This window comes from Hakea prostrata, chromosome 8 (assembly GCF_041222555.1).
Source record: "Hakea prostrata isolate BN-2017 chromosome 8, UWA_Hpros_2, whole genome shotgun sequence".
Taxonomy (NCBI): Eukaryota; Viridiplantae; Streptophyta; class Magnoliopsida; order Proteales; family Proteaceae; genus Hakea; species Hakea prostrata.
In genome coordinates, this window is record NC_142607.1 from 54036628 (window position 1) to 54064557 (window position 27930).

At 38.3% G+C, this 27930-nt stretch overlaps 2 protein-coding genes across 4 annotated transcripts; both read right to left on the bottom strand.

The window, feature by feature from the left end:
* Positions 1-5897: 5897 nt before the first annotated feature.
* LOC149008648 (agamous-like MADS-box protein AGL80) lies at positions 5898-6773 on the bottom strand. Its single transcript, XM_089167257.1, has one exon. The coding sequence runs from the start codon at positions 6771-6773 to the stop codon at positions 5898-5900; it is 876 nt and encodes a 291-aa protein (XP_089023383.1).
* A 6907-nt stretch (positions 6774-13680) lies between these two features.
* BSH (transcription regulatory protein SNF5, putative (BSH)) lies at positions 13681-27749 on the bottom strand. 3 transcript variants are annotated; one of them, XM_089165782.1, is made up of 10 exons: positions 27556-27749; positions 27180-27268; positions 22411-22499; positions 19966-20037; positions 19803-19850; positions 19578-19661; positions 15078-15116; positions 14861-14943; positions 14608-14670; positions 13681-14306 (listed from the first exon to the last, which is right to left on the bottom strand). In XM_089165782.1, exons 1-10 carry the CDS (start codon positions 27603-27605, stop codon positions 14207-14209), a joined length of 717 nt encoding a protein of 238 aa, XP_089021908.1. In that variant the 5' UTR covers positions 27606-27749; the 3' UTR covers positions 13681-14206. The 3 variants fall into 3 exon arrangements, with proteins under 3 accessions (XP_089021908.1, XP_089021909.1, XP_089021907.1); XM_089165783.1 differs by lacking the exon at positions 27556-27749 and adding an exon at positions 27467-27551 and having other exon boundaries at positions 22411-22505; XM_089165781.1 differs by having other exon boundaries at positions 13682-14306; positions 22411-22505; positions 27556-27747.
* Between the last annotated feature and the right edge of the window lie 181 nt (positions 27750-27930).

Here is a 27930-nt window from a genome sequence, read left to right on the forward strand (position 1 = left end):
GGGGGAAAAAACTACGCTGCCTGAAAGGAGTACGGAAACGTGTAAGGTACAACTTGACTGCGATCGAGTTCTTCTATTCAAGAACGGCTAGAGCATCCAAAACAATGGAAGAAAACTTCCCATTTCTTTAGGCGGATTTGTTAAGAGAAAGCAAGTTCTCAGCTTAACTTTGGCAGCCCCAAAGAGCAAAGCAAGAAATTGACAATGCTGCCTGCTCTTCTGCCTTGCCGGATCCAAAAACCACCAAGTTATTACTTCTGCCTTGCTCTATATCTCGATCTCGATGGAGGGGACTGTGCTTCTACTTCCTTGATCGAGCTGAGATCAAAACTTGAACAAGCAATCCTCGGTGAGGGTAGACTTGTAATTTTACTGCCCTTTACTGTTAGTGTCTGTTATTTGCTAAGGACAAAGTAGTCATTTGCTTTCCTTTACTGTTAAAAAAAGACAAAAGCCAAATGACTGATACATGCAGTTGGTACTTGGTAGATCAATTATTAGAAATGTAATAATTTTTTTAAATTTAGATATAAAACTTTTAGTAGGAAAGGGGGGGGAGGGGGGACTGGGGAGTGGGGGACCCATACAATTATTAAAAGCAACCTCGATGAGATATTTTTTGTTTTTAGTTTTAGTTTTTCCGAGGAGCTGTGCTTATAGGCTACAGCAACCTCGATAAGATAGATGTATTGGATATTTTCCGACACCCAATGTGAGTATGACACTCTAGTGTTCGATCGATCCAGTGTTCGGTGTTCCCCACTTGGAGTATTAATGGAACTCACATGTACGCGCACCTGACTGACGGTACAGGTTAGTAGGACTGTAGGACTCCTCTCTCTCTCTCTCTCTGTCTCACCAATTAAATGAATTGAAAGAAGATCGTGTAGGAGCAACGAGCTGGCGAATCAGGAACCACAACTTAATTTTTCATGGCATTATAATAATAATTATATATGGATCCTTTTTTATTGTCTTCCATATTGTCTGCTGCTGGCAATGTGATCCGTCTTTCTCCTCCCTCTGGATGCTCCAAACTTCAACATGATCTCTTTCATATCGGATGAGCGTACTGTACTCCAACCGCTGTTCCATCTCATATGCTCATTGTTAATGACTAAAATAGTCATTTTATATTCCCCGGTCTGAACCGACGGTTGTACGGTCCGATCAGGATTACAACCTAACAAGATCCAGCCAGACGATTCATGGTAGGACCGACCACACTAAAAAGTCCATCTTTATAGCAATATGAGATGGCCTCATGAAAGTAGACTCCTACCACCCAACAACTGGAAAAGAGAGTTAGTTAGGTAAAAGGACTCTTCTAAAAGAGTTACTCTCCTATAACAACTCATAGCAGGGTTATTCCGAATATAACTCTATCACCATACACTATATAAAGACCTCTGGTAAACACTAGAGGGCAGGTAATCATACTTCTTGTGATCAATTACTTGAATTCTCTATTGAGTAGTTGAGATCATATTATTGGTACCTCGACCTTGACAGGGAAGGACGAGCGAGATTCCGTATCAACACTCATGGATGTCAGTTAGTTATTATGATTGATTAAAGTATTTTTCATTTTTTTAATTTTTTTTTTTTAACTGAGGTTCATCCGGGCCAGCTTGCCCGCACTACGATTTACTTCCTCAGGGGTAGCTTTATATTAATGCCGCCGAGTGTTGAACCCAAAACCTCCCTTATGGAATTTGGGTCTTTAACCGCTTTAACATACCACCTTTAGCATTTATTTTTCCATTTATGTTTGGTAAAAAAAATTTTTATTTCAGTTTGTCCAATTTTATTAAGTTAAAATATTATATAAAAAAAATTCTATCCAAAAATATCTATATATATATATAATATAAAAAAATCTAACGTTTGTTTTCTGTTAACTTTTACCTTAAACTTTTCATTTTGCACAGGGGATGACCGGTAATATAATCTTTTTTACCAAATTTCATCTTACTATTTCAAATTTACAAAAAAACTCACCGACCAGTTGATTCACCTAAATAATTTAATGTTGTTTGTGTTCATTTTTTTGAAAAATCAAGTACATCAAAATCAGGCTCGTTTAGAAATTTAAGAGTGTCAAAGCCGTAATTGTAGTGTGAAAGAAATTGGTGTTCCAGTGTGAGATTGTAAGGGATGGAAACAATGACGGCGGGGAATTTGATGGCGAATCGACAACAGACTTTGCCGTAGCTTTTTAAATCAGGAATGAGGAGAGAAAATCCTCTACCATGGAAAAAGATGATGACATGGAGGGAATCGGACTCAATTTCAGTTGGGGTAAAGAGGCGAAACTAGAGGTCTCAAGTTGCGTCGTTAGTGATGTCGGAGGTTTTGACACCGTTTATAGATTTGTTGTTGGCAAGGGTTTTGAGTTCTAAGAAGTTCAGTAGATGACGGTTTAAGATGCTGTTAAGGCAATGAACGGTGTTTGTAACCCTAGAGAGGATGGGGAGGACGATCTTCGTCTTCTATGGCAGCACTGGTGACGCCATTGACGTGCTTCTTCACAATCTCTCCCTCCCAAGTCCCAACATAGAGACTCTCCTTGTGTGTCTCGGTGAGTAGTTATTATAATAGAATTATTAAAATGGATATTTATTTATTTATTTACTTGTAAATTTGAAGAAAAAAATTAGGTGAAGTTTGGCAAAATTGATATGAACATTTAGGTGAAAATACATTTTAACTTAATAGTACAAATTAGAAAACTAACGTTAAGTTTTTATAATATTTTCAAGTTGATAAAATACTCTTTAATATTTTTTTTTTATTTTTAAATTTCCTCAGCCACTAGTTTGGCCTATAAACTTGTACAGAGTATTAAAAAGACTCCAAAGTGGGCCAGAGCTCAGCAGGGACCGTAGGGGCCCATATGTGTGTTCGCATTACATCATGCGCCCATGCCATGCTATTTTGCCCCCATTTTCTTTTTTCTTTTTTTTTTTTTTAAATTAAAATGAAAATATAAAAGGGGGTGATTGTGTAAACCCTAGGTAGGTAGGTAGGTAGCTAGGTAGGTGAAGCCAAAATCATGATTCATGGATCTTGCCTCTTCCCTAAGTCTCACAAGTGACACCTCCACCTTATGACCTTATCTATCGTTCTGGATTTTACTTGCAGAGTGAGTCCCCACAGGAAATCTAGATATTTTTACTTCCAGCCAGTCCCGAGTCCCGTCCCGGCCCATGGGTGATGGGGCCATTAATTTCCTGTTATCTGTATGACTGTATGTATGTATGTATAATAGAATACACATGTAAAAGAATAAGACATACAAATTTAGTAATAAGGAGTCAGGAATCAGGTGTCAGGAGTCAGAAGTACTCATGGTGACGACAGGCAGGCTAGGCTCTCTCTCCCTTTGTAAAGAAAAGCAGACTTCGCTGCGGAGAGATAAGGGAAGGGAAGGGAAGGGAAGGGAAGGGGAAGGGAAGGGCCCTCTGAATCGTTGAGAGCTACCGCAAGCTAAAATAAATTAGCAGAGAAGAGAAGAGAAGAAAAGGCTTCTTCTTCGATCGATCCGAGATTTTTCAACAGGTCAGAAATTAAGAAAGGGAGATCGATGGGTTCTTGGGTTCGCTCCATCACATCCCCTTTCAGAAAATCTTGCATCTTCTTCAACAACAACGACAACAACAACAACTCCAAGGATAAGATCAATTCCCAGCCAGGTACACATATATTAACTAATTATCAGGCCTAAATCAATTACCTGCAAATTAATATAACCTGCAGCTATATAACTATGTTATCCTCCAGTACTTCTCCTAATTAGAATAGTCTGATTGATTGCAGGGCATGGACATGACAACCGGGTCATGGACTTGCAAGGCGAAGTCATGGCGTGTGGCTACAAGGATGTTCAGGTGATGTGGTCTATCCTCGACAAGTCCAACCCAGGAGAATGCAAAGTAGGTTCTTGAAGCAAGCAAGAAAGCTAGCTCGCCTGCACGTCGAACATGTGTTGGTTTGATTATGTTTGTTTGAGTTTGTAGATAATTAAGCTGGCTGCTATTTGGGCAAGATGAGCTTTAATCATCTCCCCTTCTTTCCAAGGAAGAAGGAAGCAGCTTAAGGACCACAGGTCCACAAGAACAATTATTAGAGGGGCGAAAGGCGAATTATTGATAGGATATCTCGATCTATCCATAGGATTTCCTCCCCAGTCCCCACCTTTTCTTCTTTTTTTTTCTTTTTTCTTTTTGGGATATATGATTACTCTATTGTGTCTGTACTCTGTAATTTTCGTGATGTTTTCACAAGGAATCCCCATGGTTAATATTGATCTTGGTGAGATTTAATGAAACTTAACTTCTTCTTCTTTCTTTGTTTTTTCCTCTGTTCATAGTTAGGACTTGGGCGTTCAGAGGCTGGCATAGGTAAATCATCCATTCTACTGCGTTTATTCGTTGCTCTTTAAATTTTAGGTTGGGACAATATATGATGATGATATCATTGTTGGCTGTTGCTTGCTCACTTCGGGGTGGGCTGTTGACTGGCCTAGCTGAAGGCTGAAGTTTTTTTTTTTTTTTTTTTTGGTAAGAGCTGAAGGCTGAAGTTGAGGTTGGTAGAAGGCAGCTAACCCCAAACTTCACTGGACCCCCCAAAATCGATCATCTTGAGCTGATTTAGTAACAAATAAGTAGGGATGCATATATGGGTTAATTTCTCGTGATGCCCCGCATAAGAAAGTAACAGTACCTGTTATTAGGGTCTATAGTGTAAATTTACGTGTCTCATCTATGTTTTTTTTGAAACCTGATTGCTAGATCTACGAAACGCACATATAGAATCGAACTAACTTGTGACCTCACACTTTTTTGATTGGACACTGATTAAATGCATTAATTCAGCTTTTTTTTTTTTTGGGGGGGGGGGAGTTGGGGTTCATCCAGCCTAGCTTGTACATACTTCAACTACATTCTCAGGAAAAATGTTTCGATGAGAGTCAAACCCACAACTTCTTTACTAAGAGACGTAGGTCTTACCGCTAGAGTAACTCTTATATTGGTTAATTCAATACATTCTCAGGAAGAAAAAAAATAAACGACTGCTGGAAGAAGCAATTTTTTGTAGTTTCACCTTCCATGTACCCTGAGTTAGATTTTGCTAGTGTGGTGCGTCTGAAGTGGTGGTGTTTGTGGTGTCCACTTTGGATGCACGCCATGTATGTTTTATTAAACCTTTACTACTCACAACATGCTTCAATTCATTTAAAGAAAAATCAATTTTATTTCACCCACTCTCTCTCTCTCTCTTTGCCCCTCCCCCCCCCCCCCCCCCCACCCTCCCTTTAATCCGGTTCATCTCCACCTAGGGAAAGCCATCCCCTATCCCCCACCCTGTGGGATGGGTTGGGTTGGTACCCGTTAGCAATTATACTCTCCTCCTTAATTATTCTTGTCAATGTAATCTATTTATTTTTATTTTTCGCTCAAAGGTATGTGATTGGAATAAGACAAATATAAAATTAATGGGGAAATAATCCTTACGAAATTAATATGTAGATTACATCCAGCACTAATTCTCTTACTAGAAAACACTCAGCCCTATCATGTTGGACTTCAACAGTACCTGGATGTCCAAAATGCTTGTAATACTCTAGCCTGGCATACTTTCAGTGGGGTCTGTCACCAAATATGAATCAAGAGAAGAACATGAGGGGAAAAAGAAAAAAAGCATTATTTAAAATGAAAATTTAAATTTATTCATGATGATGAGCAGACTCATAGAACAAGATAAGACACTTTTGACAGCCACGGATTATCAACTGGGAACTGTAAGACGCATCCCTAATTAAACAATAAGATGAACAATCGATGATCTAAACTCAAGGCCAAGAAGCTAGCAAATAGCATATATAGAGATCATCTTCAGGAAAAGAAAGGACTATGGGTCCAGGTATTGTTATCCACATAGGGCATCACCATTTCATGACTGACTGCGTTCGGGAATAAGCCCATGTTTTCATTATGACTCATTATATTCATATTCATGTCCATGAACCAGGACTGTTGACCTGCATGCACGGCCTCCATAGCCCGCACCTGTTCTCCTCCACCCGGACCATTCAAATGGATTCTGGTTGTAGCAGCAGCAGCAGCAGCAGCAGCAGCAGAAGAAGAATTACCCAGAGAAACAGCAGCACTGGTGTTGTTTTTCCTGATGATCCCCTGATCACAGTTGTCCATGAGGGTGGTGGGCATGTTCATCATGTTCATGTACTGAGGATGGGGATCCGAAGGGGGAGCCTGAGGGGGAACAGATGGGGTGGGCTTGCTGAGGAGTTGGATCCTATCTCGGATGGCCTTCATCTTGCCATCCAAGAGCCATACCAGATCGCCCAGATTCTCCAGGCTCAAATCGTTCAGATCCTTGTCACCAACCATGCATTGGAACATGATCTTTGTGTTCTCGCTCTCTTGGTTGTCCCTGACTTGCTTCTTGAGTTGATCCCTTAGCTTGGCGATCCTCTGCATGAGGAACTCTTCTTGGTTCATCATCTTCTTGCACTGCTCCATGTCCGGCATGCTCTTGAACCGAGACAGCACACGCTTGGCTTCCGGAAGGGAAGGCCAAACATCTGGCTCCGACTCGTAGGGCCCGTACACGATGGCGCACGCACTCACTCCGCACAGCGTGCTCAGCTCACTCGCCTTCTTCATTATCCCCCTTCTCCTTTTCTTGAAGGTGGCTCTCCTGGCTGAGTCATTCTGAATGAATGCAAGCTTAACCTTCTTCCGAGCCATCTTTGCAACAAAATGATGTTATGGAGAAACGGAGCACTTGGCCTACCTGTTGATTCTCAAGAGGAAGGCCTCCATGCATGTGATATATATATATATATATAATGCTCAAATGGAGCGTGTAGTGAGTAGTGAATATTGCAAGATTTGATAAGAATGACATTGATGATTGGAAGATATAAAATTTTGACTCATATGGACTGCATTGAAGAGCAGGATTTGGAAAATTTCTAGGAAGATCCCGGAACCTCTTTAACCCTTAAGATTTTTAAATTTTAAGAACAGAGAGATTATTATACGATACAATACTCTGCACCGGAGCCGCTGCGAGATGTAACAGTCTAAATTTGAGATTGTATAGTATTTTCATATTGTTAGACAGCTAGAGAAAATTTGAATGAGTGAGTCAGTAATATCTTAAGGGGTAATCTCGATTAATTGGGGCATTTAATTTAGTCTATTTTTATCTAATAATTTGGTTTCCAAAACATAAAATGTCTGTATCTGTCCAGTGTATATTTATGCAAATCATTTTTTTTCTTTCTTTTTCTTTCCCAAGTATGCATATCCGTTATTTGCACCTTTTTCAGTGTATGATTGGAAAATAATTAAGCATTATCCTAACAAATTGATTGGTCATTAAGTATCTCTCTCAGTGTCCTCGTCCCAAACTTCATTGGACAGGCCGGGCTGAAATCAGCAACCCGATCCCCTTTCCCAAAGTTCAATGGACCTGAATCCCCTCAAAATCGTTAAGCGGGGCCAAATTTTGGGCTAGCTGATATCTGAAACCAATTTAATTTTATGGGATTCAAGAACATAAACTACGGAAGTCTGTATTTAAATGGGAGAGGTATCATTCTCACAAAGCTAAGTGGCAAAGATAAGAGAGAATCTTACCGCAATATGATTATGGCCTAGTATCATCCAACTGGAAGTTTTGTATATGGTGTTGTGTGGTGCGGCTTATTGGGTACTTGGAGATCTACGGGGGGCAGCAGATCTTTCTCTCACTACTGAATCTGGTTTTCCTATGTTTTGGGATTATTTATGCGTAGCATTGTCATCTTGAAAAAAATCAAGGGCATGAGTGAAAAACTCCACTTCTTAATGTTGTTTATCTTGGAGACAGAATGAAAGTGACATTTCATCAGAAAAAAGAAAAAAAAAATAATGAAAGTGTCATTCAAGGCAGAGGATGCGAGTCTGGGGCAGGACTCAATAAGCTTGTCTGTAGCATGTAGCATGTAGCAGTATCACAAAGGACTGGTTTATTCGGTTGAAGCTTGGCCATACATTTTGTACTACCATTGGATCCGTGTCTGTCACACAAGTGTTCAATTTTATCTCTACTGTGGAAGTAGACATTTATTTACAACGATTGTCATCCTTTTGGTGATATTTTTGTTCTGAGTGTTGTCGATCTCACTTGTAATGTAGGAGACTGGGGCATTTGCTTTAACTTGTAAGATGCAATAGCATGTAATCACAGGGGAAAGGGAACTCTGAGCCTGAGGCAAGGGGCTTACAAGCGAAAGGAGCACAACCAACAACTAATAGATACCTTGAGGCGTGCAAAGCCAGTACGTCAGGCTTTCAAGTTTTAACACAATTTTTCTGGGTCAAAAGTTGTTGTACTTGTTCCTGAACCACCGAAGACTAAAGTGAGGGACGGCTGTGGGAGTTGTGTTGGAAATTTCTATGATGATACGCGATGTGTAATTAATTAATTATTTTTTACCCCAAAAAAAAAGTGTAATTAATTAATTGTATTGTATATTAATATATTAATTATTAATTATTAATCCAATGTTTGAACTGGATGGTCTCATTTAGACTTCCGTCCCACAATCCCTTCAAGACGTAAGATTATTATATTTTGTTTGAATTTGAACTTTGAAATCAAAGAGAAAAAATCCAAAGGGGCTTATTATCCGATGACTTCATCTACTATTTTATCTCTCTACTGGGTAGGATGATCCGGATTCTGGGTAGCATCCGTTGTTACTCCACTGGACGAATACATTTGCCGCAGCGAGAGTGCGAGAGTGCGAGAGTGCGAGAGTGCGAGAGTGCGAGATGCAAAGACCAGACATATCGAATCACATGAACATATTTTTCCAATAATCAACTAAAACAAAAACCCCAAAGACCATGACCAATCAATCATCTTCACAAGAAACTTAAAAGCTATAATAAGCATACAATGTAATTTACACAAACAAAACCCACGCACCCACAACCACCACGATAACACAATTTCCTAACCCACAATCCAACCACCCGGCCCCGCGCGAAACAGGTGCAGTCGTCGGCCGATTAAGCGATCTAATTTCCACATCTCTTCTGCACCTCTGCTGATAGAAAAACAATAAAAAAAAAAACCACTGAATTAAACACAACCACCGGCAGAGACAGAGACAGAGATAAAGAGCGAGCGAGTGACAAAGCGGTACCTTTCACGGAGACATAGTGCTTCACTTGGTGATTGCATAAACAGCGTAAATGATTCCAGGGATGTAGCCGAAAAGCGTCAGCAGGAGACAGATCCAGAACTCCACCTGCACTCACCGATCCGATCCCCATGAGTTATACACTTATACATACATCTTTACCCTCAATTAATTAATTCCGAATAAAGATATTCGGAAAACAGTGAAATTAGACAAAATTCCCAAAGCAAACCCTTTTTATACACCAAGGGTTCCCCCGATCAAAAGAGGGGGGGAAAAAAAGAAAACGGAAAACCGAAAAGGACTCGAAGATAAAGAGAAGGAAATAATATCATCATCATCATCGCAATACTTTCAAAAATGCAAGAAACGAGAAGGGGGGAGGGTGTGGGGGTGTGAAGATCTACAGATCTACAGATCTGAAAATTTGAAAAACAAAAACTAACCTGGCATCCATACTTGAGGAAAACTCCAAGAGGAGGAAGGATAATAGCCAATAGGATATCTACGCAGTTTGCAGTACCATCCGACATCTTTGCCTTTTCTACACTTGATTCTTCAGAAACAAATTTCTTTCTTTGGGTGAGAATTGCTCAGCCTATGAAGAAGAAGAAGACTCACTTACTCAGAGATCGAGACACGCTTTCAGTTAGAGAAGAAAAGGAGCGCAGGACGAATGAAGCGGATCGATAACATCACGGCTCATTTATAATGCGATTTTGCCACGCGGCACCCTTCCTTCGCGATTAATTAACTCAACTACCCTATCCTACCTTAACTCAACTCAACTCAACTCAACGGTTTGAAATTGGCAATTTGGATCCGAGGAAAGAACGTGTGAAGCCCGCGTCAGCATTGATGCCAATACCTGTAGGCATAAGCTTTTTTCTTCTTTTGCTCGCTTTTCCTCTGTTTTTTTTCTTAGGAAAATAAAAAATAAAGAGCGAATGCACGTCCAAGAATTAGAAAGATCAATTTTCATTACATAAAGGAGGGAAAAAAACAAAGGGTAAGTATTCGGTCAAGGTTATATTTTACCAACCACAGGACAAAATTTTACCCCCTAAAAATATGAAGAGCACCCGTCATACGTATTTTGTGATTTTCCTTTTTGTCTGGAAAATTGACATAAGATTTGCCACCTAATCCATCATGAGATAGAAAGTATATGTAGATGGTAATTGAGTTGTTCACCATTACGATTTCTTTGTAGAACTAATTAACAATATTATTTTGATGATACATTATCAGTACACTTCAGAAGAAGACAAAATAACCTCTACTTACGATTTCTTTGAGAGCACTCATCTAACAAGGGCGAAAATTACATAATACAAGTTCTGCTGCGAGTTGTGAATCTTGTGATACCCTTTTGAATGAATGTCTAGATGGATTTGGTGACAAGTTTTATCTTGTATTTGGCACAATTTAACTACCAAATCATTCATTACCAATCAGAGAACATGTGATCTCATAACCCATATATGTATTAGTGCCTTGCACTAGGATGATGCAGCAGAGCAGCAGGATTACAACAAGTGGGAGTGGGTGGTTATTCATTTCGGCACTGAACTTCCCCACCCAACCCCACACATTAAAACATTTCCCAAGCCTCCCCACTCAAGTTCAACAATTGAATCCATTATCTGTGATGGTCCCCGAACTCTTTTGTCATATATAATAATCAACTTTTGTTTGTTATTGTACAAGTGTTTTTCATCTAGTTTTTGAATTACAGTATATGATATTTTTCATTAATTGATGTTCAAAATGTCATTTGTGTACCAAAAAGAAATTTCAACTACTCTAATTAAGACCATGCAAGAAACAACTGTAAAAGAGTCCATTAATAATAGACATCGCATTGAAGTAAGAGGCGCAACTTTCTTTTGATTTTGCTGTATCTTCTATAGTTACTGTTCATGGTAGATCTATAATGAGAGGTTGGAATGTTATTTTGCGAAAGTTTATTTGTAAGGATAAAGATGTACATGTGTCTTCCACTTACAGATTTCTTTTGAATTATCATTGAATTAATTGATTACATTATTGAGATTGAACAGAGTATATATATATATATATATATATAATGCATAAAATTATTATAAAATAAAAAAATCAGATCCGAAAACACGTGAGATCAAACTCATGGGGATCTTCCCACGTTATTCCGCTGACTATTGAAGTGTTCTTTTCTTTTTCTTTTTTTTTTTGTTTTTCTTTTTTTGTTTTTTTTGGAGTGGGGGGTGTCTGTTCTCTGTTGGTTGGCAAGATAAAGGTGGAGGTAGGGAAATGTGAATGGCAGCTGGTGTGACAAGGGTTAATTTTTGACTTTTTTTTCTTTTAATATTATGAGTCTTGTTAAACGGACTTGTTATTTTCTAAGTTAAAAAACACATTGAATATGAGTTTTCTTCACGTTCACGCAGGCTGGGTTGTGTCCTGTGTGAACTGAAAATGAAAAAAAAAGTAAATGCCAGCAAATAAAGAATTCTCTTCCCACACGCTTTTGCGTTGTTTCAAATCTTAATATAGGGGGACACGTGTCCATTAGAGTGAGTGTCATGAAGGATGACATGCTAGGCACAGATCGAGAAGGGCCAAGGCGCCAAGCCATCACAGTGTCATATACACACACACGATCAACCTAAGACTAAAGAAAAAGAAGGAAGTATTCATGCAACGGAAAATCGGAGATTCTTGGAAGATTCCACATTTCCACCAAACAAAAGATTAAAAAAAAGGGTGTTAAGTGTTAACGTCAATTAGATTGATTGCTTTTAAGTTTTAATGTAATGTGAGTAGATTGATGGATGGATGGATGGATTGAGAAAAGAAAGGAGAACGTGAAAGAGGTTAGTTAACTAACTGGGATCCCGGTTGTGCCATTTGGCCCATTTGTATTTTATTCTGTCCGCCCCACGTGGTCCCACTCCCACAAGCCCACAACGAGGGCGACAGCGACACATGCTTCATTAAATGCTTTCTGTTTTTTCTTCTTTCTTCTTTTTCTTTTATATGAAAAGTAAAAACATATACATACATAATATCTCTCTCTCTCTCTAGTCTCTCCATATAAAAAGCATTTCCTCTTAATAAGGAATCCTATTTTATTAGGCTAGACAGAGAGGCAGGCAGACAGACGCAGCATCAATCAAGAAAAGGAGATGATCGCTTCAATTCGCTTCAATTCGCTTCACTTGTGGTTGACGGCTTGACGCTACTCCAGTGGAATGCTCCTGAATCCTGGTACAGCAACGAACTGCTAACCCAACCTTTTCTTGTCTTCTTTTTCCAGTCCACACACTCGAGATATTTTCTACAATACGTATTTTCCCTCCTCCGAATCTGCTTCCCCAACCGCGCAAAGAATAATAATAAAAGGAGGTACTGGCGTCAGCAACCCTCCATTTTCACAAATGAAAATGGCTTGAGTCATATGCCCATGACGACGACGATCAAGTGACCCTTCGGTCGGTTAGATCGAAATCTCGACGGTTTAAAATTTCAATGGTCAAGATTTTAATTCTGATTCAACCAATCAAAATGATTCACCTGATGGTAGGCTCAAGCAAAGTCCCCATTTTGATGTACATCTGTCTATATGGGTTCGAAGTTACAGGAAGAGAGAGGGATAGCTAGCTACAACCTACAAGGAGGATATACCTTAACTAACAAATACTTGGTTGCTTCTCTTTAAAAATTTGCTAATCAGACTGCTGGTTAGGATCAACATTAGTAAGACTAAGAGACCCTCCCTCGATAATGGAAGTTATTACCTAAATAGGTGCGGGAATGTTTAATTAAATCACCCTAGAATGGTGGCACACTCTTAAGCCACCTACGGAGAATATTTTTCCCCATTAATCGAAGCAACTTGCAATTTCCCTCCCTTAAGAGTACCAATAACTTCACCTGGGCACCAAAACCATTCAGAGATGTAGCGACTCAACTAGGTTCATTTAGGTCACAAATATCTTTTTTCTCACATTACCTTTTCCATTTCTGCTTTCCCTGTTGAGCTCAGTATTCAGTAATTCCAGATTTGGATTAGCTCCCCTTCAGGGTAATGTATATAACTTACGTCAGAGGCTAATCCCCAGCACAGTATTTAACTTGGCTTACGAGAACTGTATTTGGGTTTAGCCTCTGATGTAAATGGTTCAGCTTCCATCCCCTCCAAACCCCCCCCCCCCCCCACACACACACACAATTTTAAAAAATAATAATAATAATAATAATAATAAACACAACATTAACATTCAAAAGGAATTGAATCCTACCTTGTCAGGTCAGGTCTCAAAGGTGGAGTCCCCACCTGAATGTATGGTGTGGGGGATGGAGCAGATACCATATAATGCTACCATTAAAGGGAGCTGAACAAGATGTACTACCATAGTTAGATCAGAGGCTATCCCCGGACGAAGTATCTTAAACCAACTTAAACCAAGAAGCAGACAACAAATCCAATGCGGAGAACAAAGCAGATATGAAAATTTCAAATTATATATGTAACCAAGCTGCTTAGCTTCACAGAATGAATTACTTGCAGGGAATTTAGTTTGAGACTTTCCACTATGCATATGGCATGTTACATGTCCATCATCTTTGTCACAAGCCCTCTATTCACACTTCAAAAATAAAAGCAGTAATCCAGTAAACAAGGCAAATGTACCTACCTTATCCACTGCTTCACAGGAAAGGGTGGCGTTTCAAAGTTTTGAACTCACGATCAATGGCTTGCACTATTACAACTCAACCATTACACCAAGGATCGCCAACTCTTCTTTTCATACAACCAAAGTGAATAAAATTGCAAAATATTTGACATGACTGATTTACTTGCAACGTCATACTGTGTATAGAAACTAGGACAACTTTTGACACTTTATGTCAAATAGAAGATCAAGACTAACTAAATCACCAACATGTGCTTGCCCCATAGAGCTCCATACACAATTTAAATGCACCTATCAGTAACACTCATCGAGCACTCCTCTCTTCTCTTGCATCAAGAGCATCAACTTCCTCATTTGATAGAAGGTCAACAATAGGTTCATACAAATCCCACTCCTTCCTTTTCCTAAATAAAAGAATGAAAACCATTTTTAACCAAACAGTCAGTAAAACATTCCTAAATAGTATGATTACTAAGACACTTCTACTGCAAGTGGAAGCCGTACTAGGTCACAAAAATATGGGCAATTGGGCTACATAATTTACTAGTGAAACACAGGGGCATCTTCCACATGGCTTAATATTTGACATATATAGCATCACAAAGTAGGGTACAGGAACCAACTTCAGAATAGGTCCACTGCACGAGGTTTCTCACATCTTGACTAGAACTTTCATAACAATCAAGACTAAATAATAATCCTCACCGGATGACATTTGATTTGCCACCGAATAACTTCATCAAATCCAAGGCCATGCCACCTGCTTTACTGTAGAAGACAAGTACAAAAGGGGTCATCGTAGGTGGTTATGGTCCCCCCAACACACACACCCCACCCCAACCCCCCCCCCCCCAAAAAAAAAAAATTTAAATAAACAAAAAAAGACCACATTAATGACTACATTCCGGAGAAAGGATAAGATGTGAAAGCATATAAAATTAATATGGAAACAGCAAACCTGGCTGCAACATGTTCTGCCCCACGTCGACCCTTCTTGCTAACTCTTGATTCCCTAGCAGTTGTCACACTTTGAACTGCAATCTAGAAAACGGAATGCTATTTGAGCCTAACAAATAAAAGAACTGTCTCCACAGCTGTATCACGGAAGTGTGCAAACTTCAACTTTAATAGTCAATTCAAGGCAACCAAGGTCAAAAAAATGGCCAAATGCAAACCTCATAAAGTTGTTCCCTGATTGCAACAGCAATTGCAGGCTGTACCATGCAAAGTAAACAAGTTATTCCAAATTTCAATAGTTCCATCTAACAAAGGTCAAAGAGAAGGGCAAGCAACAGATCTATTCCATGCATTGAAAAGAGAATGTAAATATCATTTGTTTTTAGGTGAATTTAAATTTTGTCAAAGGCTATATATTAATGGAAACAGGGTCAGAAACTGTCAAAATCAAATTCTGATAACTAAACCACTATGCAACAAGGTGCTTGCCACATTACCAGAGTAATAACCATGATGGAATAAAACTTGTAAAGGGAAAAAAGTAAAAAGTATTCGTTCCACCACAATCTCTCATGATTTTTATTGACAAAATAAAGAGAGACAAAACATGTGAGACGAAGCAAATGCAGTGAAAACCAACATTATATTGACTCAGAATGGAACTAACTCCTCACAAAAGAGAAGCCTCCTAACAGCCAGCTCCACCAAATGCAATTTTCTTTTTGATGAATGATGACACTACTAGGCTGGGGAGGGGGAGATAAAAGAAGCATGGCAAAGATCCCAATCAACTGTTCTCCAATTTAGCATGGAACTGAATCCCTATAGAAACACAGGGAAAAACAGTGTGCATGTTTTCGGAGGACAAGAGCCAACTCCAATGTTGAACAATAACATCTACCAGACAATTTACCCATCATACATTCAGTATATTTTCTTGGATCCTAGATTCTTTTTTCTACCTTCTTATTTTCAGCAGTCTGGTTAATATGGTAAAAAACAGAGGTTATGATACAGGATGATGTTGATTTCACACATATTACCTCATATTTTCAATAATCCAGAATTTTCCGAAGGCTTGCATAATTTACTTTAACTCAACACCTGAAGAGCCACTTTGGACTCAGACTTGACCACATAAATAGGTCTTGACTGTTGTCTGTCTGTCTCTGAAATAGACACCTTTGCTTTCCACCTTGAAGATCATCACTTTGAGTGACAACAGTGATGGCAATTTTTAGAGATAATAAGAGAGAATATGATGTGACATGATAGGGGGAGTCCCCCTATTGTTGTTTCTTTGTTGGCTTGGGTCTTTAGTGTTGGTGGTTTCCTCATTGGTTTCAGTTTTGGTTATTAGTGTCCTAATCTAAGTGAGTTTTCTACTAAGCTTTAGGCTTAATTAGGTAAACTAAAGAGTTATATTTGAGTTACATTCCCTTTTGTAATTTTATTTCAGTTATTATAAATATCTGTTTGTTGGTATTGTCATGGTAGAAAATCTTGCTCTTGAGCGAGATCTCGCCACCTTGAAAAACCGAGATCTTGACCATCTCGGTTTACATATGCGATTTTTTGGCATCAACTCGGTGGGTTTTAGGGTCCCAATTGGGCTGAAACTTGGTATTTAGCCTATTTAAGGCATTTTGAACACATTGGAGGCCCTAGATTTGTCAGAAAATAACCCTAAGTGTGATTTCTAAGTACCCATAGTGTGAAACCGAATGTTGTAGAATTAGGGAATGCAAGGTTATACAACATGTAATATAGAACCTTTAAGGCATATAAATGAAAGCAAGTGTATCAAATGCATCAAATAACTTAAATGTCATAAAAATTCCATCCATATGAATATCACATCTCAATTTTCAAGAATAGAATAATAAATTTATATAACAATTAGAAGTTCTATATAAGTCATTAAATCATAAATTCACAAGACAAACAGAGAATGATTGATCTTCCTTCGATGTTGTAGATGTGCTAAGAATAGTTGTAAGTGGAAATCCAACTGAAATCTGCAAAAAAAGGGAGACAATTGAGAGTTCCAGCGAGATCTAGGGTGAGATATGGCAAGATATAGCGAGATATGACGAGATCTCGAGCAAGTATCCCAACTTTCTGCTCTCGATCTCGATCTCATATCACTTTTTTGAAAAAGCGAGATATCTCGCGAGATCTCCCACCATGGGTACAGTAAAACACAGATTCTACCACTCGGTCCTCTTCTCCAATTATTATCTCTTCTTCTCCCTCAATCTCTTTCTTCTTCTCTCTACCTAGGACTTGTTACAGATCTTGGGATGGTTTACATGGTATTAGAGCGCCATAATTTATTGTTGATTTGAGAATCGTTTAGATTTCTAGTTTGAAGAATGGGACCCTAGTTCAATGAAAAGATGGAACTAGAATTCCCATAAAATTTTATTTTCAATTGAAGACTTCTCCCATTTAACTGGTCCCCTTTCTATGATTGGAATTGGTTTGGTAGATCCCTTCAAAAGGGGGTGGGAATCTCTTCGAGGTGTTATCGTTTAGTGGTGGACGCGCATCTAGATGTGTGATATTAGAGAAGGTAAGACTCATATCTTCTGGGAAGTTAGGAAGGGCTACAATCGTATCAGGAGTCGGATTCTCAGTAAAGAGCTGAAGCTGCCATGAAGCATATTCCTTGGTGGCGGCATATGCACCAGAAGTGAAGAAACTAATGGTCGGTATCTGGAACTTTTGGATGGTTCAGATTCTGGTTTGTGTTCAATTCTTCTTGAAGAGGTTCTTGTCCTTGTGTTCTATGATTTTTTTTTTGGGGGGAGGGGGGTGGGTGGGTTTGTTCATCGATTTTCTTGTCTCTATTCTCAAGAGTTCTTGGTTCCTCTTGTGCGATCTGTGCAATCTGCACTCTGTGCTTCTTGATTGGTTTTGAGGAGCCTCAATTGTTGATTGTTGGTGTTTTCTTGTTCACCCAAAAAAAAAAAGGAAAGAAAGAAAGAAAGCAAGAAGAAGAAAGATAAACTGGAAGAGAAGAGGAAGAAAATGAGGGAAGTTGCACGTGCAAGATTGATGGGTCTCGTTATTGTCTCAGTAGGTTCAATTTTCAAGTTTCAAGGGGGTCTCTGTTCAGGAAGAAGTTGGTTCGGTTAATTTTGGTTTTAGTTTTGGGTTCAGTTTTTGGTTTTATTCTTAGTTCAAATTCTGATTTAGTTTTTTGGTTCAATTCTTGGTTTGTTTTCTGTTTTGTTCTGTTCTGGATTCTATTTTCTGGTTTTGTTCTTGATTCTGTTTTTGTTCCTGATTCAGTTTTCTGGTTCTGTACGAGATTTTGGTTTCTGATTAAATTTCCTAATTCCTAGACTTGCTTTATTTTGGTTTCCATTATTGTTTGGCTTAAATTTAGGCTTATTCTCTTTCCAAGTTTATTCTTTGGCTTTTATTTGTGTTTTCTTTTGGGGATTTCTCTAATTATATTTGTGTCATTCCCGTTTCAGTCTAGTCATATTTACCGATTTGCCCTTCTTTTCCTTTATTTACCAATAACCCCTTGAAGAATTCTGATTTACCAATGTTGCCATTATTTTGGTGGAGATCACATCAGTTTGGAATTTTATTTGTTGTTGTGGGAGGATAATTGAAGACATAATTGGGATTTTATCTATGGGTTCTTTTGTTATGAAATTTGTTCAGATATTCATCATTTGAGGTGATTATTAGTTACTTTTGGTCATGTATAATGATACACATTAGGGGGAGATTGAAGATGCCGATTGCAAGAATTTTTTCTAGATTTTAATGGACTCCAAAGTGAGCCTGATTGTTGGAGTGCCTCCCTGAAGGTAAGCTTTTGTAGTCATTGGAAGTACACTTTTACGGAGTTTTTGTGTAGCCATGGGAGTTGCACTTTCATGAGAGTTTTTGTGCACAAATTGGAGCTGCAATTTTATGGAGTCCCTTTAGGGGTGCTACATTTGGTGAAATTTTAGTAGATGTCAAGAGCTACACTTATGGACTCTTCTATTGCCATTGCATGTTGCATTTTAAGACCTTCATTGGGAAGGGTGTTTGATGTTCTCATTGGTTGCTGTGAAGATATGGATTGGGGTGCTGATTTGAGCATGTTGGTGTCTAATTGCAACACGATTCAATATTGGTGTTGCCTTTCAAGTTTATTCTTATTTGTCCAAGCTGGAGCTTTCTTTGTGTATACTCCAGCTTGAGGGAGAGTGATACAAATAATGAGAGAAAATATGATGTAACACAATAAGGGAAGTCCCCATATCGTGGTTTCCTTATTGGTTTCAGTTTGGTTATTAGTATCCTAATCTAAGTGAATTTCCTACTAAGTTTTAGGCTTAATTAGGTAAGAGTTATACTTGAGTTATATTTTCTTTTGTCATTCTATTCAATATCTTATAATTATGTGCTTGCTTGTAAGGTAGAAGACTAGAAGTAGAGCACACAGATTCTATCACTCGGTCCTATTCTCCAATTATTCTCTCTTCTTCTCCCTCAATCTTTCATTCTTCTTCTCTCTACCAGTACTTATTACAGATCTTGGGATTGTTTACAGCCATAAAATAGAATTATAAACACATAAAATAGCAACCACGTCAAGATAAAGAACGATTAGCTACGTAAACAATAACATAGCAATCAATGAAACAGAATGGGGTAAAGAAACAATCCTATTTCAAAACAACTTGGATGACAAGAAGTGCACATACTCCAACTTCAGGGTCTTCAATGCCCAAGTCCTGGCAAAAGGTTCTTGCAAACTCTTCTGGATCACTCTCAAAATTATTCAAGTCCTGAGATACAATTATTTAACTTATTACACAATTAATGCAGCAAATAGAGAGAGAACTGGAAATCTTAGCATGTGGCCATTTAAGATGATGTGCACTACATTCAATCTTCTAACGCAAAACCATTTCTTTTAGCTAACATACCCACAAAAACTGGTCCCTTATGACGGTGTTGTTTATGCGAAGATCAAGCTGAGGCAAGCAAAAAAGGAAAACATCAACTTTGTCAAATATTGAAACAATTGAGAGAACTTTGCAACTACAGGTAACATAAAGATCAGAATTACAGTGTTGTACTGCAATAAACCTTGAGAGGCAGAAGCTTTTCACCAGTGTACATCTCTTGCCCCTCCAATGATCGAAATTCTGTCAGCTGTGACTGCAACAAATACACAGAAATGGAAAGTACTTAAAGTGAGTCAGAAGCTAGATGTCATTTAATTGGACTAAAATCTCAAAATAGTAAATTAAGGTGATTGTTCAGCTGGAAAAGACCAACATGTCAGAAGGAAAAGGTCATAAGTTCAGCTCTCCTTGGGGCCAACTATCAAAGATAAGCCTTGATATAGCACTGACAGTGTAATTTAGATAATTAAAAGCAATTAATCCAATTAACTAAAATGGAATAGTTCTCTCACCTGCAAGATATCTTTCCCTCAAACAACTCCACCCTTTCAAGACACTCACCCTGTTCATGAAACTTCAAATATATTCTACTCAGTGGCTCAAGTAGCATCATAGTTCCAAAACTTTGCTTATGGCTGAAACACCGAAATTTCAGCGAAATGACTAAAATACCCCTCTCAAGTGATTCGAACTCAAGGGGTGGTAAGATCACTAAAATAACCCTCAAGTGATTCAGCCAGCCCTTGGTGCCACACGTTTGTGGGCTGATTTTGGGTCTAAAATATGCACTGCCCTATGCTTGTCAATCCTGATTACATCAGGTCCCCAACCACATTACTTATATCCTAGACGAAACTAATTTTCTCCTAGCCACAGTGCCATACCATTAGTATATCCTTTCTATTCAATTTCTTTAGAACTTTCTCATACCCTATTTTGCTCATTCAAGATTATAAATGTACTCTTGCTCATCTAGTATTTTATAAAAACCTGTTCAGTAATTCTTCTTGGTACAAGAGAGCTTATACATATAAGAGAAAGAGAGGTGGGGGGGGGGGGAACTATTATATATACCACCAAAGGGTTGGATCAGTTGGCAATGATCAATACCTCTTAGTGAAGGTCACAGAATCAACTCTCCCTGGTCGCTGCCAGGACACAACTTGTGGTTTGCAGTTCATTTTTTTATTCAATTTTGGTAATTAATGGATACCAAAATGATATGGAGTTTGAATCTTTGATAGCTTAAAAGAAAAGGAATACATTTCCTCAATACAATATAATGGTTTTGACTACACTCAAATTCCAAACTTGGATTACGTCCTATTCTTATGATCAGTACATGGGTAATAGAGATCATATCTAGCAGCACATTGTTGAGCGGTCTGACCATCTAGTCTAATAATAATATGACATAGGAGTTGATGTTGTAGGTTCACATCTCCAACCAGGCAACAAAACTCTCAATAATCCACCAGATAAGGTATTTATCCATATCCTGGCTTGTAAAGTCCCACCCCAAAAAACCAAAGCCTGTTCCCATTCAATCCACTCCCTAAAGTATACACTTTGAGTTAAGAATTTTCTCCATTTATTTTGAGCATCAAGAGAACCAGCTAGCTCAGGGTTCGAGTGACATTTCACCCCCAGCCACAACTCATCTCTGAGTGTCCTGAAAAATAAACTTAAATGGACCCACTAACGAGATCCTCGGCAGAAAAAGTCTAGGCAGAAAGCTAAAGCATCCCAATCACATCTTATTCCTATTTTTCCTTTTAGTTTTAGAAACCTTAATCTCCGTGATGGAATTAAACCAAGAGCTCCTTTTGTTTAGCAATCAGCATATATAGAGAATTTAGTATTTAGGCTACACTCCAATTACTTTAGGAATTGGGGAAAAAAACTCTTGTATGATGAGCTAGATATTGTAATATAGCAGGCGAATCGGCAGTCATAGCTACCACAACAGTGTACCTTCCCTGTGCAGCCGTCCCGGGGGGAACCTCTTAGACAGTAGTCACTACCTGAGCCATAGAGGATGCTTTTTGACCAATAGCTACAAAAACAAACGGGTTGAGAATGGGAGATTGGGAATTGAACTCTACAAGATCTAATCTATTGGTGTTTCTCAGTAGCTTATTGGTTAAGCGATTGGCTGTTAACCAACTGATTGTAGGTTCAATTCCTATTTGGGGGAGATTTAATGAATTAAATGAGTTAAAACCAAAGGCCTTGCTTTGACCATAACGAGAAGGTAACATGTTCCCTGTTTAACCTGCAAACAAGTCACCATGCTTGATGCAACTTGGATAAACACTTTAGCTACTCTCCTCTGCGCTGACATAAACAATAATTTCAAATACAAAGAAGGCACGTCCATGCTTATGTGTAGGTAAAATGTTGAAATACAATGTTTGGCAGAATGGCTTATTGATCTATGATCTCAAGCCCTTTATTTATAATAAAGAGGAAAGTAGACTATTACAAGGAATAGAAGTTTACATGAATGCAAACTCTAATTTAACTCCTATACAAACTCTTATTAGACTCCTAATAGAATCCAACATAAAACAAAATGTGAGACAGTATAGTTGGTATTGCTAACGAATAAATTCAGAAAACTCACTTGAATAGATTGGGCAATTTGAGTAATGAAAGCTGGAGGAAGCTTCAAGTCCTTCACTGTCCGCCTTGCAAACACCACCACTTCTGAGTCTGGATCTTTGACATTCAAAACAAAAATCAAAATCATTTATTGAAGGATCCCATACAGATAAGTTAGATGCAGATTCAGACAATTTAAATGACAACCATTCAAAGTACTAGAGTCCTCATTATTTGTTAGGTCCATCTTACTGGTACATGTATGCTACCAGTATTTGCCTTACCTAAGGACACCAAGAAGGTAATATATGGTACACCCTGTATCACCCAAAACTCGAATGAGATCAGGCCATATTAACAAACTTCTATGGGAGTTGGCAGATCCTGATACAAACATCTATGCCAAGTGTTACATGTCGGGTGAAGGATGCTAGTTAAAGTGTTGAAAACTTATGTGGCAAGATAAATTCACATCTATTCTGAAGCAAGGACATAAATGGCATCATATCCAGCAATAGCTCACAAAAGAAAAGCAAGATATGGTTTTATTTCGTAGTCCAAAACTTGAAGAATAAACCATATCTCAGTTCTTGGACCGAGTTTTCACCATTGGGACCTGTACTATCAAATGCCCATGGGGAGGCAGAAGTTTCAACCCCAAACAACAAGGGATCCCATCACGTGATCACATCACCAATAGTGAGGGGATTCTTCCTCCATTATGGTGAATGAAAGCTCTTGGCTAATTCTTGGAGAACCATTGCAGATCAGGGTTTCATGTGCTTTAAGTACTCCTCCTCTTCCAGACAAATTCTTCTGTTTGTGCCTCCCCAAAAGAACACGGTGTACCCTGATGGTATAAACTGGTACAATACTTAGAACACCCAAATCAAAAACTGGTTCAATACCAACAACCATTAAGTTCTCACTACATGATGGTATGCATAAAGCTCCAAGAAAAGTGTGCTACAGTTTATGTGTATATATATAAATCCATTAACAAAAACTAAGGAATGGAGAAAAGGAGGATGGGGAGGAAATCTCAGCTATGGCAGAACCTCAAGTGTGATAATTAATTCATGCATCATGTGAATAAATCAGTTCATCTCTATTTAGCCACTACATAAGGTCAGCAACATGAATAGTTTCCTGCCATTCCACACTGTCTCAGTCCTTATCTAAGTCGACAATGTATTCTGAGATGAGAAAAACAGTTGTTTCTTTACACTCTAAGAATGAATACTAAACACAGCATAGATGGTCTATTGAAAAGAAGGATGATCTAGTTTGATGGAATTAGAAGCACAATTTCAAGAATATCAACAAAAGGATTCTTCACCCAAATGGAAGTAGAAATACGCAATCTTCCTACTTTTTCATGATTAAATGTGATTTCAAAAAGAACAATATGATAACTGTCCAATAAGAGAAACTAAAAAACCAGTAATCATACAAGGGAGAGAGGAAGAAGTGACAGGAAGTGCCAACAGAATTGATAACCATGGCAGTCCCTAATGGGGGACAAATAGAGAAGAATACAATGAAGAAACCCAAGAAGAATCAAAGTTCCAGGGAGAAGAGGGAAAATAAAGCTTAGAAGAAACAGAAAGGAGGGGGGTCCACAAAACTTACGCTTTAGTTCAAGTTTTTATTTCATAGTCATAAGCTGATTACAAGTGTTTAAATGATATAAGAGACATGCTTCAATAAGAAAACAACTATTCTAGGACTCTTTAACAATTTGGAACTAACTAAAACTAATCCTAAGTGATGCAGCCTCAATTGAACGAGGGCTAGTACTTCAAGGATTTTATCAAAAGCAATGTTTTGCAATTCAACGAAGGACTCCCTAAAACTTGGGTTATGGGATATGGGTGGATCTTAGAGATATGGTGAATATTTTAGAGATGCAGAACTCAGGTCTATGGGTGTTAGAAGACATTTAAACTTAGAGGGAAAGTGGGTGATGATACATGGATATGATCCTCCAAGTATGGTCGGATTTGCATGGCTAACCTGGAATAAATGGGGTTGTCTAGGTTTTAGGATTTAATGAAGTCTGAAATTTTAAAAAAGAAAAGAACAGGTGAGAGGGAAAGGGAATGGAAAATGCTGTCTGCCACTTATATGGATGTATGAGCCCTGTTTAATGCAGTGGAGGAGATGGAGTAACCTGGGTGAAGGCTGAATCCACAGACATAGAAGAATCCCTACTTGGCTTCACAAGAGACCCAAATCCCATGCACTGGAGGTTCCTTACCAATGCTGTGAACACAATTCTCAATGGAACAGTAAAGCATACATCAGCCTGAGCTAAAAGCTGAATTTAATTAATCCGAACCTGGCTAATAGTGATCACAATGGGTGGCTTTTAATTGCAATTAAGAAATCCTAAGTGGACTTGGACTCCTAACTAATTTGAACTGAAGTTAGAAGCTAACTAGAACTGAAATTAGAAACCTTTCTTAAAATAGAAGTTCAAATTGGACTTGGGTTTTATATTTAACCCTTACAAGGAATTCCCATCAACTCTAACAAGGATTAACCAAATAACATTCATCAATCTCTATAAGGACTAAACTAAAATGTGGGAATTTTTGTACTAATGTACCCATTTTTTAGGTCCATTAAGTCGGCATTTACAAAGGAAACCCATCCAGTGGATATACAACCCAACACAGGCCTAATCCAGAAAGGGGCTGGATTTGCATCACCAAGTATCCTATCCAAATTAGAAATCTGCTTACATAATTATCACAATAAAATCACTAAGGAAAATCCTAAATATTTAATAAGATCTCACTTAAGATAATGTCTGGTACTGTAATGTAATCAATAGCCAAGGCTCTTCCTTCCACCAAACAGCTTTAATCTTGATCACAGGCTAGCTAGCTATGAGCCCACACAGCCAGTTGTTCTCTCTTACATCAGCAAACAGTTTGTAGATAATATTGGAAAATAATTCCCTTTAAATCAGTTATCTTCCTGGCAATTAAATTCCTCAAATATAGGTCGGCTAGGCAAACAGATGAGCCAAGACAGGCTGGTTCGACAAATACAAGTAAATCCAAAAATATAGGCTAAAAAATCAACTGATTTGTTAATCATAATGAACTGATAAGGGATTTATGTGTTTAGTTTGTTGGAGTAAATGCCATGAATTACATGTATGATAGAAATATACTTACATGGTTTGTATAGTTGTTACATGGGAATCTATAGAATTTAATGATCTCTTAGTTGTTTTAATTCACATGGAAATATAGTAGGTTAGCAATTGAGCGAATTTCTATTAGTACTCGAGAGAGACTAGTAGAAAGGGAAGGGAATCTCAACTATCAATCAGGAAAAAATATTTCAGATTATAAAGATGGATCAAAGGGTGGGAAGGACTAGTTATGGTGAAATCTGACCCCTAGGTTTTTAGCTATTAACAGGTCTCAATTTAAATTTCAATTTACAAATTAGTCTAGGATAATTCTCTTTCTTATTATTTGTTCGAATAAAATTGGTATAATTAGTTTGGTACTTACTCTATAGTCCTAGAGGGAACGATTTTTTCATCATTATATTACTTGTTACAGCAGCGTACATTTGCGTTGTTATTTTTCACAACAGCGCACAATGTTATGATCCTGAATTCAACAAATGCTGAGGCCACATTCGGCATAGAAGGGGAAGAAGCCCACAAGAGAACCATTGATCAAGACCGAGAATGAGGGGGGAGGAGATGCAAGTGTGGATCCAGTGATGAATGAAGCAGGGTGGGAAATTCATGAGGGAGAGGGGAAGGAGATGCAAGTGTGGATCTAGTTATTAAGCCCTTATGGAATCTAATCCAATTCACAACTAGTAATTTCTTGCCCTAACCTCCCATACCAAACCATTACCAAACACACACACATATATAGATGAGACCCCTCTCTTCACTAGATCCTATTGTATGAGACCACTAGGTAGTCATATGCTCTTTCCAACCCAAGTGGAAGCATACTTGGAGATTGTGGGAGAATGAATGATGAGTTTTCAGTTATTATATCATTTTGTGTGCCTTACCAATATTTTTGGAGAAATTAGGTTGATTTACTATGGTTCTCTTTAGCACCAACATGCCTATAACATTAACAGGTGTGAGTAGATATATCTCAAAGTCTCCAAAATTTTCATAAACTAAATTTCTCAAATTGGTCGCCAGTAGCAAGAGTTGAAAAATCAGCATTTAAGCACACACCAACCACTACAGTCCAATACTAGTTGCTTGCTGAGCAGGGATATGGCTCTGTCTTTCCCAACCACCACAACAGAACAAACAAAACAATCCCCACTGCAGTTATCTAGTTGAAACTCTTTCCATCCAACTACACCCAAAGAAGGGAAAAGTAAAAAAAAGGGGGGGGGGGGAGAATCATTAAACTTTTCACCAGAAAGCCAATGGGGATATCGTACTAGAAATTTCAGGCCACCAACATCTATTTAGTGTCCTGTAGTGTCACACAGTTTGAATGCTAAAATCGATGAATGATAGTGATGAACTTCCAGCAGTTGTGCAAGTAAAATGTAAAGCAATCCCACACTATATCAAATCGAAATTTACCGAAGAGGAAAAACAAGACCAAGCCAAACAACACAACATCGTGGCATTCCCAGACTTCCAACAACAGCAAAACAAGTCCAGAGTTGCCTTGATTTCCTTCCAACTTATCCTCGAAATTAAAAATCGAATACAGAAAAGAGTTGCCTAAAGAAATAAATGATGAAATAGAAAGTTTTGTAGAATCAGATCACGCTTACCAGTGGGGTTCCATGTAAACGCGTCTTTGAACCGCTGCCCATCTATCTCAATATCCAAACGAATTGGAACTAAATTTTCGGCTGTTGGGCTGCAAACACCGGAACGTGTGAGGAACAAGAAGTTCAAGAAACGGAAGCTTGTGTCTACTTACACCTTTGCATTGGGAGTGATTTAGAAAAACATAGAATACGAGGGTTTTAACCATTAAAAACCGAGGGGAAGAAACATGAGAGTACAAAATTTACGAACGTAAGTAGAAGGAATGAAACAAGTCAATGTTTAATACTTAAGAGTCGAAGCCATTTTATTCCTCTTCTCTCCTTTTGGGATGAAATTCGACAAGAAGAAAGACAGAAGATTGGAAGATGCAATTACATTCTAAACTTGACCGGCGTTTTAGAAGCCACCGCCGGTAAAGGCTTCATAGTTACTCTTATTTGAATTTTTGATCATGTATGGCTCTTCCTACTAATTTTGGATCTTCTGATTTCCCTCCACTTCTGTGCCCTCCGCTCCTGAATTCTGAATGAATAATTAGGGGGAGAAGGTTGAAAACCGGTAACTAGCCGTGGTTCTTGCGAGCGTCAAGTCACGGGTTGTGTGGATTTACTGATTAAACCCCAATGAATAAAAAAAAAAAAAAACTACTCTTGCCTCCTTGTAGAGTTGTAGTATAGCCTTAATTATTAAAAGGTTTCTACTCTTTTTGAAATTTTCGTTATTTCTTCTTAGTTTTTTTTTTTTTTTTGG

Coding starts and splice junctions, on each gene's coding strand:
- LOC149008648 (XM_089167257.1), bottom strand. CDS start 6,773: ATGGCTCGGAAGAAGGTTAAGCTTGCATTCATTCAGAATGACTCAGCC.
- BSH (XM_089165781.1), bottom strand. CDS start 27,605: ATGAAGCCTTTACCGGCGGTGGCTTCTAAAACGCCGGTCAAGTTTAGA. Junction 15,117..19,577: donor TTGAAGACCCTGAAGTTGGA/GTATGTGCACTT, acceptor TGCATGGTACAG/CCTGCAATTGCTGTTGCAAT. Junction 14,944..15,077: donor TCAGGGAACAACTTTATGAG/GTTTGCATTTGG, acceptor TCCGTTTTCTAG/ATTGCAGTTCAAAGTGTGAC.